This window comes from Sceloporus occidentalis, unplaced genomic scaffold (assembly GCF_023333645.1).
Source record: "Sceloporus occidentalis isolate IW3139 unplaced genomic scaffold, rSceOcc1.0.p SCAF_4, whole genome shotgun sequence".
NCBI classification, from domain to species: domain Eukaryota; kingdom Metazoa; phylum Chordata; class Lepidosauria; order Squamata; family Phrynosomatidae; genus Sceloporus; species Sceloporus occidentalis.
This window is the reverse complement of record NW_028316984.1, coordinates 150,015,892-150,030,894: the sequence shown is the minus strand read 5'-3', so window position 1 is coordinate 150,030,894 and position 15,003 is coordinate 150,015,892. Positions and strand designations below refer to the sequence as shown.

At 40.2% G+C, this 15,003-nt stretch overlaps 1 protein-coding gene across 1 annotated transcript in view; it reads left to right on the top strand.

The window, feature by feature from the left end:
• The first annotated feature begins 323 nt into the window (after nt 1-323).
• Nucleotides 324-15,003, top strand: part of LOC149314856 (sprouty-related, EVH1 domain-containing protein 1-like) — an 84,921-nt gene continuing 70,241 nt past the window's right edge. The window contains exon 1 of the mRNA XM_089522010.1: nt 324-1,048. Coding sequence (XP_089378136.1) covers nt 1,017-1,048 — 32 coding nt within the window. The 5' untranslated portion in view covers nt 324-1,016. The remainder of the gene's footprint in view (nt 1,049-15,003) is intronic.

The window sequence follows — 15,003 nt, the reverse complement described above, 5'->3', positions numbered from 1 at the left end:
ACCCTAATAGAATTGCCTAAGCACCCCACCCCAAACATGTGGGGTGTTGTTGTTTGTGTATCCTATGCCTTTGTTTGTTTGTTTTTTATAGTTGTTGTTCTTGGTTTGTTACGTTTAAATCAAATTGCGCTCTGTGTGTGTTTGTGAGGGGGAAACCCCCACAAAACCAGAGCAGAAACTCCAACCAACCCCTCCTTCCCTCTCAGCCCAGTTGGGAATGCTCTCCCTTCGCTTCCCTTCCCTTCCCTGCTGAGCCTTTCCCCTCCCGGCCTCCCTCCCTCCCTCCCTGCCTCCCCTGGCGGCTGCTTCTCCTCCGCCTTCCCTTTTTCGGATTTGTGGGGCGTTGTTGGTGTCTGGTGGAATTTAAGCCGCCGTCCTTTCCTTCCTGCCCCGGGGCTCAAGGAGAAGAAGAAGAAGAAGAAGAAGAAGAAGAAAGAGGAGGAGAGCCTTGCTGGGAGCAGGAAAAGAGCCTTACTTGGAGGAGGAGGAGGAAAGGAGCCTTACTTGGAGGAGAAGAAGGAGAAGGCGAGGAAGAGGAGGAGGAGGAGGAGGAGAGCCTTACTTGGAGGAGGAAAAGAGGAGGGAGTCTTGATCCGAACAGAAGGAGGAGGAGGAGAGGAAGAGGAGGAGAGCCTTGCTCTGAGGAGGAGGAGGAAAAGAGCCTTACTTGGAGGAGGAAGAGCAGAGCCTTGCTCGGGGGAGAGAGTGTGGGGCCGAGGAAGGCCAGGAGGCGCTGGGGGCTGCCTCGTTGCCCTCGAGTGCCGAGGAGGAGTTACTCCAACTCCGGTCGCCTTCCTTTCCCCGCCTGAGGAGCCAGTGAGGAGGAGGGCTGCTGCTCCTTACTATTGGGGGGTCGGGCCCCCAGCCCCTCGCCCAGCCATCCAGCGCAGGGCCTTGGCGTCGGGGCCCCAGGATGATGATGGTGGCGTTGGCGAGGCTCCCTTCTTGGCTGCGCCCCTTCTGCTGCGCCCCTTTGCTGCTCCATCCCGGCCTCGGAGCGCGGCGGTGAGGGAAAGATGAGCGAAGAGGCGGCGGATGGCAACCACGAGTAAGTTCGCCTTCTCCCCAGTCTCTGCCTCCTCCATTAGCCCACCGGGCTCTGTCCTGGCGGCGCTTGCTCCTTCGCCCGGCCTCGGCCTCGGCTGCTGGCCCCGGGGCTGGGCAGCTCTGCGCCGCAGGGGCAACACCTTCCTCTCTGCCCCTTGCCCCCCTCTCTCTCTCTCCCTTAGGAGAAACCCTTTCTTGCTGGCTGCCAGAAAAACAAGGTTGGGGCGAAGATTGCAGGTGTGTGTGTGTGTGTGTGTATGTATGTATGTATGTGTATATATATATATATATATATATATATGTAAATATACACACACACACACATATATAAGTATATATATGTGTGTGTGTGTGTATAGATTGTAAGCTTGAGGGCAGGGAAATGTCGAATTAACAAACTGTAGGCCCTCTGATAACCTTTTGACTGAAGAGCAGGGTATAAATTATTATTATTATTATTATTATTATTATTATATCCTTTTTAAAAAGTCACCCCAGAGGTGTGTTGTTCTTGTTGTTTTGCAATGGAAAGGCACCCCACCCTCTCCCTAGACTCCCAGGGGCCTTGGCTGCTTGTTGTTGTGGTTGTGGTGGTGGTGGTGGTGGTGGTGTTATGAGTGTGGTGTCCTTCAAGACTTATGGCCACCCTCTCATGGGTCTTTTTCCTCTTGGTTCAGAAGCAGGTTTGCCATGGCCTTGAGGCTGAGAGAGTGCGACTTGCTCAAGGTCGCCCAGTGAGTGGCTTTCCGTGGCCGGGGTTGTGAAAAGCCCATTATTCATTATTTATTTGTTTAATATATTGTATTATTCCCCCCTTCCCCCCTCTTTTGCATGTTTCAAATAGCCCCTAGTAGTGCCTAGTGTGTGTGGGAGCTTCATCCTGTAGGAAACTGCTCCTGAATTTTAATGGGGTGAGTCAGTCAGTGTAAATACAGTGTTAAACCTTCCTTCCCTCCTTCCCCCCCCAAAAAAAAACCTTAATGCTTTAATGACTTGGTAAGACTCCCCCCCCTTTTTTTTTTTTTAAGTGGAGGAGGGAATGAAGAGATGGTTTTAATATATTTAATGAGCTTCTCTTGGGTGAAATCCATACACGGACATAGGTTTGGTTTGGTGTCCTTTTTTTAACACTTATATGCCAAAATAGGCCTTTAAAAGGAGTCCCAAACCTTATAGAGACACATATCTAGTACTCCTGAAACCTGTCAATGGGGCTGAACTTTCCCATGTCTTGTGAAGAATAATAAACGCTGGCTGTGCCTTTGATCCTCACATCTTTGCTGCAGAAATAGTCATTTGTGGTTCTTTCTTTTTTTAAAGTCGCTTATTCATAGTACAAAAGTGGGACTGTTATTATTGTTAACATTTATTTATAGGATTTGCACTGCGCTGTACATAGTACAAGTCAATATGAAACAAGAATTAAAAAAGAAACCCTGCCAAACAGCATACAGTCTAAAACATCAACATTACAGAATTAACACATTTCCAAAATAATACATGGAGCACACAGTCAGAAAATAAAACATTGTGATTAGTTGTTGTTGTTGTTGTGACTGTAGTGGTGAGTGCAGTTTATGGCTTTGGGGTGGGGAATATGGGGCTCCTGTCACTTGCATGCCTCCAAATTAAAAAAACCCTTTAATTCCTTTCAGAGAGTTCAGTGAACAAACAAGCTTCTGGCTCAGGTTCTTGTCATTGTGGTGGCTTGCTGTTGCTTCCTTTTTTTAATGAATGGTTTCAGCTCCCAAACCAAGATGGGAAACGATATAAGTGGAGCAAACCCTGAATTGCAGGAGGCAGAGCGCAAAAACATTGCCACAGAGAGCTGGTGGCGGCTTAAAGATGAAGGAGTGCTGCTGCTGCTGCTGCTGCTGCAGTGAGAAGGAAGAGCAGCCGCCATGTTTGCTTTTTTTGTGAATCGCTCTCATTTGCATACCACAGCCTTCATTCATAAAAAATAAAAAATAAAAGTAATAATTAAACCTCAGGCCACCTCTGACATTCATCCGGACCCTGCCCTTGCAAGGAGTGGAAATTTTTACACAACCAGAGGGAGCGCCCAGAAGGCTCAAGCCTTAGGGGTTTGTGAAAGATTGCTTTCCCCCCTTCCTCCTCCTCCTCCTCCTCTTCTGCTTGTTGACACTGTTCTATGGGAAATATCAGCTCGGGGAAGTGCTGGGAGCACGTGATGCACTCCATTCATAAAATACCTGGCTGGCCATTCACATTGCAGCACACTGTGTCTTCATGGAGCAACTTTCACATTAGACATGGCTCTTTTAAGGAAGATTGCAGGGTTTTTGTGTGGGGTTTTGGGGGGGAGCGGAGGGGCAGGGTGTTTACAAAAACAGACACTCGCCTGGCCGCTTTTGAAAAATGGTAAACATTTAAAAGAAAAACCGAGAAGATATTTCGAGGCAGCAGCAGTGTCACCCAGGGATCTCTCTCTTTCTCTTTCTTTCTCTCTCTCTGTTTTTAGTGCAGAATTTTCCAGTAGGACATGGCACACCAGAGACTAGCAGTTAGTTATAAAACAGCAACTGAATTGGATCAAAGTGACACAGACACTGACTCCATTGAAAAAAGGAGCAAAACGCTGCTGCTTCTCGTTGTTGGCTTGTGCAGTTTTTTCAGCCTTTTTCTGGCAGTCTCGAACATAGAAACGTCTTAATACAGTGAATTAGATTTTAAAAGAAGAAGGAGAAGAAGCAAGAGGCCACTATTTAAACCAGCCTCCATTAAGCATCTTAAAAGTGGGTTGATGTGAAATTAATGAGATGCATTTTCCGATTAGTCACAAAAGCAGGCTGGATCTGGTCAAAGCCTTTGTTGGCGCAGGGTTGGTGTGCCCACCTGAACATAAATATTTAAGCAAAAAGCAATGGATGATGATGCTCTTTGGACCAGCTTGAATGCTATAAGAATTAGGAATTAAGGTTTTCTGCAGATGTCAAATATGGTGATGGGAAAATGTTGACAAAATAATTTGGGTATGATTTAAAACCTGTTCCAGGCAGTTAAGATTGTTTTATTCAGTTATTTTTTCATTCTTCCCATGTACATACAGCAGACAGAAAGATCGAAGCAGGAGAAAATGCCAGAATAATCTCATTCTTAGGGGTTTGTTTCCCCCTCGATGTATAATAAGGCGGTCCATAGACATATTATGAATTTCTTTTGATTTTGGAAGTTTTGCATGGAGTTTCTTAGATTTTTTTTAATGTTAGGGTTTTTTAAAACATCATATGGTAGAAAAAATACAACAGCCGGTGGTACTATTACTATTATTCACATTTAAGCAGCTTTTACTGAAACATTACAACCAATAATTTTAGTTGAGAATCGTTTGCACATATTTTGCAATGAAAACTCCTTGCATTCTAGTGAATGCTAAAGTATATTGTGCTTAATTTACACAGGTCATCATTCAAAAATGGATCTATCAGCAGTGAAATTACGGTAGATTCCAAACACAGAGTTAGATCTAAGTGCATTGTGTGCGTGTGTGTGTGTATATATATGTGTGTGTGTGTGTATGTGTATATGTATGTATATGTATACGAAAGGCAGTGTACAGAATTCAGCACTTATTTTTTGAAAAATTCAGCTTAGTGGTTATTTTTATTTGAAATCATACATTAGTTTGGATTTTTATATATATATAGTTTGTGCTTTTTCAGCCCACTTCTCAATTTGCAAACCTTTTCTCAGTTTTTAGTACATCGGAAAAATACAAAGTCATGTTAACCTTTCACAGTATTAGAAAAAAATAATATGGTTTCACAGTAGTATGCATTATGTGAACCTATGAATCATTAAGTACTTCAACTAATCTAGTTTGCCTAGCATGTTTTTATGTTTCAGTTTTTCAGGGTTTGCTTTTAAATATCCCAGGCCTTGGGCCAGTGTATTTTCATCAGTTGCTCAGGTGGGAGACTCAAACTGTTGTGATTTTTTAAAAATAAGGATGGAAACGAATCTAGTATTTTTCTTTACGATGTTGCACATCAGTTCTGGATGTATGTATATATACATTTGCTTTCAGAATTAAAGACCATATTTTCTCATGCTCTTTCATATTTTTCAATAAAGGTTTAGATAATTGGGAGACAATATTCAGACACCATTGAGCTCTGTTTTACAGAAAGCTACTGCATTTTGTGAAATTGCAGATCCAAGTGTGCCGTTTTGGGACTTAGGTTATTTGCCTTTTGTTCACAAGTCTGTGTCATGTACACAACAGTAAAACAGGAGGGGCTTCCTCAAGATAATTTATTTAAATGAGCAAAGAAAATGCACTCACATGTTCATCTACACTTAAAATAATTACTATATATACTTGACTATAAGTCAACCTCATGTATAAGTCAAGGGCAGGTTTTGGGGCCAGATTTATGGATTTGGATATGATAAGTGGATAAGTCGAGGGTAAAACTTAGGTGCATGGAACAAAGGATTTAAAGAACGAAGGGAAGAAAAACAATGCCAACGAAGTTACAAAATTCCAGCAGGCATAACTGTTTGTTCTTACACTAAAGGCCGGATGGATGAGGCAGCAAAGCAAGTGGTTGGGTTGGAGGGGTTAGTACTTTTAGGACAGATTATGCTTTTGCCTTTCACCAGAGTATGGTTCTCTTTTTATGAGTTAAAGTATAGTAGTTACATTGACCCGTGGATAAATCAACTCAGGTTTTTTGGGTCAATTTTTTGACTAAAATTTCTAGACTGATACATGAATATATACAGCAAGAGTTTTGATATTATACCTAAAAGATAGTTGCCAAAGCATTTGATTTTTCGACTAGTACTGGAGACAGGACTACTGTATCTATCTGTTGGGTTTCCCTCCTTCCTATCCTAATTCCATTCTTCCAGCAAGGAGATATACTTGATTCTTGTGGTTTTGCCCAGGATGAGCCTGCTTGCAGGCCCTGGCTGGAAAGAAACTACTGAACAAACAGGTCTGGTTTTCAGTTGAATGCAAGGTCTGGCTCCAGGTAAATGTGAAGTTGTTTTCTAGCCAGCAGAAGAAACCGGCTAGAAAGGTTGGTTCTGTTATGAATGGACCAGAGATTCTGTATTTGAATAATTGTGTGGAGAGGATGAGTAGACAGGAGGATGTAGGCAGGAGTTTGTGAGGGTAAATTGAGCAAATCAGTAGTTTAAACTTGGATTGGGATTAGTTCCACTTTGTAGGCTTCCTACTACTTCTTCTTAATTTTACATTCCAGGTATTTTAAAACAAATTAAAAAGCATTAAATGTGCATTTGAAAAGAAATTAGTTTTGTGAAATCACCGAAACCTCACTGACTGTGATCTTATGTTAGAACTGCATTATGTTTATCTGAAGCAGTAGCTTTGTATTCAACCCCCAAGTACTTAAAGATTCTGCTTGTTTCATGCCCAGCGAGCACTTTTCACCTGTGGCCTTTCCTCAGTGGCACAAGTAAATTTATATGATATGAATGGGATTAGACTAACCAGAGATAATTAAATCAAGGTCGAATTATTTGAAACTATCCAAAAAAGTATATAGGACATAGCTGCATGTATAAAGCCTATCATACTAAAACATTGGTTCTCATTCAGTATGTGATCCCTCCTTAATGTAGTAATACATAAATTGTGTGTGATATTTGTGCTTTAGTATGTGAAGTGTTTTTTCATTTGCGTCATAAGTAGAGATCATGTTTTATAAATGTGCAAACATAATACATTTAATAGGTAAAAGTGTTATAAAAATTACATTATTCATTTGAATTATTCAAATTATGTTAGCAATCTTTTTTCATTGCATGGATGGGGTGAACATCAAGAGATACTCAAATCTATGTTTGCTACTGTTTTTGTTTTGTTTTGTTTTTTGTTTAGTACAGCTAAAGCAGAATGACAAGCACAGTGGTTAGGCAAAAGAGCTTTATCCAGTGAATTGCAAATGCAAAATAGCAAAGAGAGATGATAAGAAGGGAAATGGTATCTGTAGTAAAAGAACATGAAAAACCGAGAATGGAAAAGACTAAAAAAAAAAAAGCATTGAGATGGCTGAAAAAGCCAAGGCAAATAAAATTGTCATAAAGGCTGGAACATTTATTAAATTGATACGATGGAATGCAGCGTATAAATTCGTGTATATAAAAGAGTACAAGTGCCATAAGTAACAGTGTTATGGACATTGAAATCTAATGTATTGCAGTCAATGACAATTTATAGAATTCTATTCTGGATTGTGCTCTTTGTAAATGGAAATGGCAGGGAGCTTGAAAACTTTTCAATTTCAAATCTGAAGTAAACTGAACTATTAAACAAAAATAAAGCTGTCATTCAGTATTTTGTGGGTGCATACACTGTGCAGAAATGAGCTGATGTCATTCTGTTTTCTGGTGGGAATTTCCAGGATTGGAATCGTTTTCAAAGATGTAGCCATGTTAGTCTCTTGCAGCATAAAAGGGAGGAAGGAGGGGAAGGAATGGAGCAGAACCTTTTTTTTATTTTAACATGAGCTTTTATGGATATAAACCTACTTCTTCAGGTGCGGTACAGAGTGGTATCCAGGCCTCAACATATATTTACACCGTTGTGGAAGTGGGCTGGAATGTAATATAATCCAGAAAGATGCAAATCAAAAGATGCCATTGCCTTACATTTTTATAGGGCTGGGCATGGTGATACATGTCTTTCAGATCTTTACAACCGTTACTTTGTGTCCATGTATGAAAGCAATAAATCTGTGTGCCAAAAGCCAGTGGCTCTGGATTCAAAACTCTCTCTGAGAAGATTCCTTTTGTTCTATCTGCAATAGTGAGGACTCTTATTGATAACTGTAGTGTGCAATGAAGGCATTATCTTTGTTCATACCATTGCCAGTGGACTGGAATTTGTAAATATAATTCAGTTCAGTTGTTTCTCTTTCTAGTTTTCCTTGGTAATTTCCTTGTTCAAGGACTGCAACTTTAAATTCTGTACTGTATGCCCAGTGAAGTTGAAATGTTCTGCAACTGATTTTTGGGTGTTGCCACTTCTAATGTCCAATTTGTGTTCATTTATCATCTTTCGTAGAGACTGTTCTATTTATCCAATGTAGACTGTAGGAGGACATTGTTAGCATAGGAAGGCATAGATCACATTGGAAGATGAACAAATGAATGTATTTCTGATGTTGTGAGTGATATTATTGGCCCCTGTAATATTGCTCCCAGGGTAGATGTAAAGACAAGAGTTGGCATCTGGGTTTGTGGCAGGGTTTTGTTCCTTTATTACCATCCATGTTATGCATCCTGATGTAAGTGAATAGTTGTTTAAGATTTGGAGGCCATCAGTAGTACAGTAAAGACCTGACTCTCAGAACTTGTGAGAAGTCTGTATTATTCTCCAGAATTGGTTTCAGTTGGTTGATGGTGCATCTGAATGGTCTCAGCTGAGGATTGTACAGTAGATGACTCCTTGGGTGTTCTGCCATTTTGTGTTGTTGGTCTGCCTTGTAGTAGATTGTTCCTGGGAACTGATCTTGCCTTGTCATATGGTACAATTGTGGGTAAAGACTGAAAGAATTTTGGAGACTCAACAGACTGGCATAAAGAGCCGGCCTTGGGGCAGTTCTGCACACTGGCCACCTGGATGCCCTCCCCTCCCACGCCTGACCAGTTGGCGGGTGGTGTCATGCTTACATGCTCTGCGCCGAAGAAGCGATGAAAAGCCACCACCATGACTAGGACACCTTTTCCATGGCGCAAAAAGGAGCTGCTTTTTTTATGCTGTGGAAATGCCAGATCGGGGCCACAGTGTGTAGTTGCAACAGCCTCGATCTGGTGATGAAAGAGGCGGCTGCAGGCCACCCCTTAGGGGTGGTCTGTTCAGCCCCTCAGTTGACAATGGCAGCAAATATTATACTGGTGCACATTATCTTGATTTAACAACAAATTAGCTGCATTATATAGGTAATGTGTAAAAGTTCACAATGTTTTCCTTCAGTCCTTCTGGTCCTTAAATATTGTGCTATGGTAATTATGAAGTCTTTGACTTTCTAGTACATCACAGATGTGGCTTAGTATATACATTTTTCATGCACACACAGTTTAAGATATATCTGTGAAATGTTCTAAGCATGAAGCTGGCATTTGAAGCAGCCATCAGGTATCCTTGAACTATGAAACCTTGAACTATGAAACCATGAAAATTGTACACACCCCTTTTTACATGACAGCCTGGCCTCTTGGCAGGTACAGTGTTGTTTCAGCATAGCTTGGGTTGCTTCTTTGGACCATTGCAAACCATTAAATCTTTTTGCAAAGTCAGTTGTATGGATTTTTGTCAGTTTCTTTCAAATAGCTTGATAGGGATACAGAATGAGATATACCAGTTAAACAATAATCTGTTTAAGGAAATGAGTGTTATGTGGATATATCGATGGATTTATATAGGAGTGATTAAACACCCAAAGGCAGTGACTGCCTTCAGTTAGAAGATTTGGAGAGTCATGAAAGGGCATCAAATTCATAGTTATTTACTTTAATATAGAATCATAGAGTTGGAAGAGACCACAAGGACCATCCAGTCCAACCCCTTGCCATGCAGGAAATCACAATCAAAGCATCCCCGACAGATGGCCATCCAGCCTCTGTTTGAAGACCTCTAAGGAAGGAGACTTCACTACACTTCGAAGGAGTTTGTTCCACTGTTGAACAGCCCTTACTGTCAGGAAGTTCATCTTTTCTGCTTTTTACTAAATAGGCTAGAGAGAAGTACATTGGATATTCTCTCTCAAATGACAAAATTATTTCACATGGGCATTGATAATATGCATCTTATGATGAGGGAGGGCCAGTGATATTTGCTTTTCTGCCTTAGTCAGCAAAATGTCTCAGGGCCTCCTTTCCATTAGAGGTAAAGTCCTAAATACTTCATACTGAGCAGTAAACACCACTGAACATAAAGGTAATAATTTCTCAGTAAATATATACAAATAAGGGTTAGGGACAAACTGATGCAGTGTTTTGAGCATTGGGCTATGACTCTGGAGACGAAGGTTCAAATCCTGCTCAGCTATGAAGACCCACTGGGTGACCATGGGCAAGTCACGCTTTCTCAGCCTCAGAGGAAGGCAAAGGCAGACCTCTTCTGAAAAAATCTTGCCAAGAAAACTCTGATAGATTATGAAGACACACAACAGGAAATATATAATTATTGGATGAACTGAGGCTGGGTCCAACCTACCTATGCAAAAATAGTTAGATTAAAATGGGCCTAGGAAATTCATATGTACTGCTCTGAGCTTCTTAGAACAATCACACCATATAAATATTAACAAAAATGCATTTTAAACATTTTCATCAAAAGAATTAACATTTCTCGGTGTTAGGGACTGGTTTGAATAATCCAGAGTCTTCAGAAAATTTTGTCCTGTTAAGAGGAATTAAAGAAGATTATTCTAGATTTTGGGGCAAACATTAATCAAATAGGACACTTATTAGTGGTGCAATTACCTGCATGCTTTTGGGCTCCCTGTTCATTGTTTATAGGAAAAAGAAGTTGTTTATAGGAAAGAAAAGAGGCACATTTAAGCAAGACATCACTTTCTGCTTTGGTTTAAATAGAACTTTGTGTATACTACAAACTCTGCTGGTGGCAATGTGCTGGTGAATAGAAGGACTTCATGTTCTTCGCCCCCGCCCCCCCCCCCCCTTTCCACAAGTATGATTATCTATAAATATGAGGACGCCTTTTTTGTGTTTCCTTAGGGTTGCCATAGTTTGAAACAACTAGAAGGCCCAGACAACAACTACAGAATGACATGTCCAACACCTTACTTATATTTATCCTATTGTTGTTTCAAAAGAAATGTCCTCTACAGTTCGATGTACTAGATATTGTAGCAGACGTGAAGTTCATTATGAATGATCTTGGTACCCTGTTGTGGATGTTTGTTGTTTTTGTTGAGTGTTCTAACAGTATGATTTGCAGAAATACAGTATTAGAATCTTAAAATATACAGTAGGCTAGGTAACATAAGCCTGCTGAGTCCCAATAATTTCCACAAGAAAGATTGAATCACATGCTCGATGCTTAAATTTCACCATTAAAATAAGCAAGATTCTTCTTAATTCTAAAGTGTGGGTAGGATTGTGCTGCTTATTGACAGGTTATGTTCTTGATATTCTCCAGTGGGGAGAGGTGGCTTGAGTGTTGGATCAGGATTTTGGAAGACCAGGGTTTGAATTGCCATTCAGCCACATTACACTATATCAGCTTAAAAGGGAAGGCACTAGGCAACCTCCTTTGAATAAATTTTGTTACAATCACCTCCCAAATCCCAGGATAGTGTTGCTATAAGTCAGAATCCACTTGATGGCACATAGCAATAACAATGATGGGGAGAGGGAGCAAAATACTGGAGTTAATTATATATTTTACAGTGTTTTGAGCTGCTGAACTTACATAGTTAGGTTGAACAGAAAATAATAAGACTTTGAAGTATTTAATATTTTGTTTTTTTAAAAAACCCTGCAATATAGGAAAGGGGCTAAATTAATAATTTTACTTCTATTTATCCTTCAACAGATTTTATTTGTACAGGAGAGAGTCAGGTTTCAAAACCAAATATAATAGGTATTAAGTTCTTTCCTTTATATCGCTTAATTTACTATCAACTAAAATATATCATAGTTTTTTGTGGGGTTTTTGGGCTATATGGCCATATTCTGTAAGAGGTTTCTTCCTGACGTTCCGCCAGCATCTGTAGCTGATATCTTAAGATGCCAGCCACAGATGCTGGCGAAACATCAGGAAGAAAACTCTTCTAGAACATGGCCACATAGCCCAAAACCCCCACAAAAAACTATGGATGCCAGCCATGAAAGCCTTCGACTCCACATTAAAATATATCACTTCTTAATTTACTGGTAGAAGCTTTACCATCCTTTTAAAAGTCTGCATACATACCTTTTAAGTGCTCAAGCAATGTTGCTATGGTAATGGAAAAAATTCTGCATAGTTAACAAGCCAATGTCAGGTAATGGAGGCTATGCGAAAAGAAGTTCTGTTAAGCATTTGCCTAGGACACTGAAAAACAAGTTGCCCATAAAAGCTATTCTCCAACTCCATCCCCTCCAAAAATCTGTTTTAGATGGCATAATATTTATATAATTTGTGAATCTACAGATCTACTAATTGGTATTGCAAGAGTGGGATTTTTCAGTTCTCTGCTGAGGTAGAGAATGAGGATTGGTGGGGGGGGGGGGGGTTGGCTTTACTTGAAAGAAATATTGTACAACATATAACATGCTTTGTGACATGCTAGCAGCGAAAAATATTAAATATGAGGGGAAACTCAGTAGTCACAATTATGTTGCACTTACACCAGTTCTCAAAAGCACAATATATATGTGAATAGAACTGGTTTTTGTATGTGTTTTAAGCAAAGTATTCTTGTTGCATCTAGAACGTCTGTCATTCACAAAATTCTTAGAACAGGATCCAACACTAGTGGAAGTGGGAACAGGGTAGTCTCTTCCCATTGCAGTCTACCACGCACCCTGAAAACCTCTTCAGTGAAGCTGCAAAATTGTCTGGAGCTCGTTTTTCTCATGGTCATAGGGCTACTGCGAAGGGAGCAAGGGGTGGAGGTTCTGGCACTGCTATTGAATGTTAGCCTTAATGCCCTAAATAATGCAATGCTATCTTTCTTTTAAAATTGGTGTCAAGGATGCTATGGTTAACAAGAGTAACCGTGGTTAAAAGCAGCCATAGTTTATGCTTAGTGAAATTTAACATGGTGCCTATTCGCTCTGGAGACCAGACTGGAGAATTCGTTCTGGATAAACTGACATGTGAGATTGGAGGAGAGTCTGTAACAGAGGAACCACCAGTTCCTAAACCCTACTGGGTTTGTATTGACTGAGGGAATTTTCCTCCCCATTTTTCTTGTCTTTTTGCCCCACCAATGGATGTTGTTTTTTTTAAAAAAGTCCTCCCCAGATTATATTTCTTTATAGTATTTATAAACCAGTTGATATGATAAAATCTCTAAGTGGTTTACACTGAAATACATATCTAAATACTGTACAGTAAAAACAATGTTGTTGTTGTTGTTGGCCTTCAAGTCATTTTCAGCTTATGGAAATCCTAAAGTGAAATCCTAAAGTGAAACCCTATTATAGAGTTATCTTGGCAAGGTTTATTTGGAGAGGTTTTGCCTGTGCCTTCCTCTGAGTCACCTATGGGATTTGAACCCTGGTCTTCAGCATCATAACCCAACATCCAAACCACTACACCATACTGGCTCTTTGAAAAACAGTTTTTAAAACATCATAAATTAGAACATTAACAGTAACCCAGAAAAAAGCAGTTATCAGCTGTGGGAAAGCTTGCATGAATATAGTGTCTAAGAATACAATGTTTCCCTCTCATCCTGTGGAGGAAGTTTTTACTGGGAAAGGATATTTCAGAGGCTGCATGAGACCACTGGGATGCCCCAGCATTGCAATGTTATGCTGTGGCATTGGCTGTAGAACAGCCATTATGGCTTCTGTTGCAGTTGACTGGGTGAAAGATGTTCTGCCATGTATCCTGGACTCAAAAGTGTCTAGGACCTAGGTCTTTATATGTCAACAAATCAACTTTGATCATAACTTGATAGTTTTGAGGCAGACAGTATAATAGTTCAGTATAAGATGAAATAAATAAATATCATAGCCTCAGAGCTGGCATACATTTCCACTTTTTCTAGATGAGAAATTTTTCAAGGGAATGAAGGGCTTTACATCCCGCTGATCTTTGCTTCTGCTGCCGGTGGAAGAGAACATGGTTGGAACTTGCTACTGCAGAAGTGAAGAAGTCTCTAGCCGTGAACTTCCTCCGTTTGATGAGAGGAAGGCCATCATCTAATAATTTTATGAACCTAGGAAGCTGTGCTGGACCATTTATCCTTCTAGCCCAGTTTGTAAGTTCCAAGGTTTCAAACGGGATTTCCAACAAGGAACCTGGTATTTCCTGGTGCCTTCCATCAAGTACTAGCCAAGACAAAGCCTGGATAGTTTTTAAAATCTGACAACATTGCAAGAGTTCAGGTTGGTCAAGTTCCTCAACCATTTTTGCCACTAGTGTAGGATTGCTCCCTAACAGGGGAGAACAGGTATGGTTGAAAGATCCAGATGTTAGCTATGCACTGACTTGTTAATTGTTGTGGAGAGGGAGAGAGACTGGGTATTTGAGGATTCATTAATACTATACTTTTTTGTATAAACTGTCTTAGCTTTTTCACTAAATAATGTGTGGAATTTGGGAATTGGTTTCAGATTCCTATTTTGCCAAAAACACACACATTTTGTTGCTTTAAGCGAATTGCTACTATTCTAGCCAAATAGACTAATTCTCCTCCATTCCCACCATGAAAGGGGGTCAACTCAAGAGTTGATAGGTGGAATGCAGCAGAAAATCTCTGAGTAAGCACTCAAACACTGAAATTGTAAAAAAAAAAAAAATGCTAGTAGTGAAAAAAACACTTTTATATAGTTGCCTTACTGTGAGACCTTAGTAGACCGAAATCTATTTAAAAAAGAAACAGAGACCTGGAAAACAGTTATTGTAAAAACTTTACTATTCCCTATTATTCATTGGGTTTGGTTTATTCAGAGTTTTGCCAGCCAGACATTAATGAGCACCATGAGTTATGCTTAATCTGAATGCTGGAAAAACACATTTTGCATGGAATTTTATTTTGATTGTGTTCTGTGGCTGCTGTCCATGCAGAAAAGCTGTCAGAGTTTTGGGAATGAAAATGTCTATCTGTGCATAATCTGATTTTCATCCGCTCTTGTATATATCAGTCATTGTGGGGATGTTAGGTCAACTTCCTCTTCTCCTCCACATCCCAGCATTCCTTACACATTTTGTGTGAGGGCAGTTCTTCTTGAATATTGCCTGTACTTTGGCAGTCAGTTCTTGGCTTTCATTATACA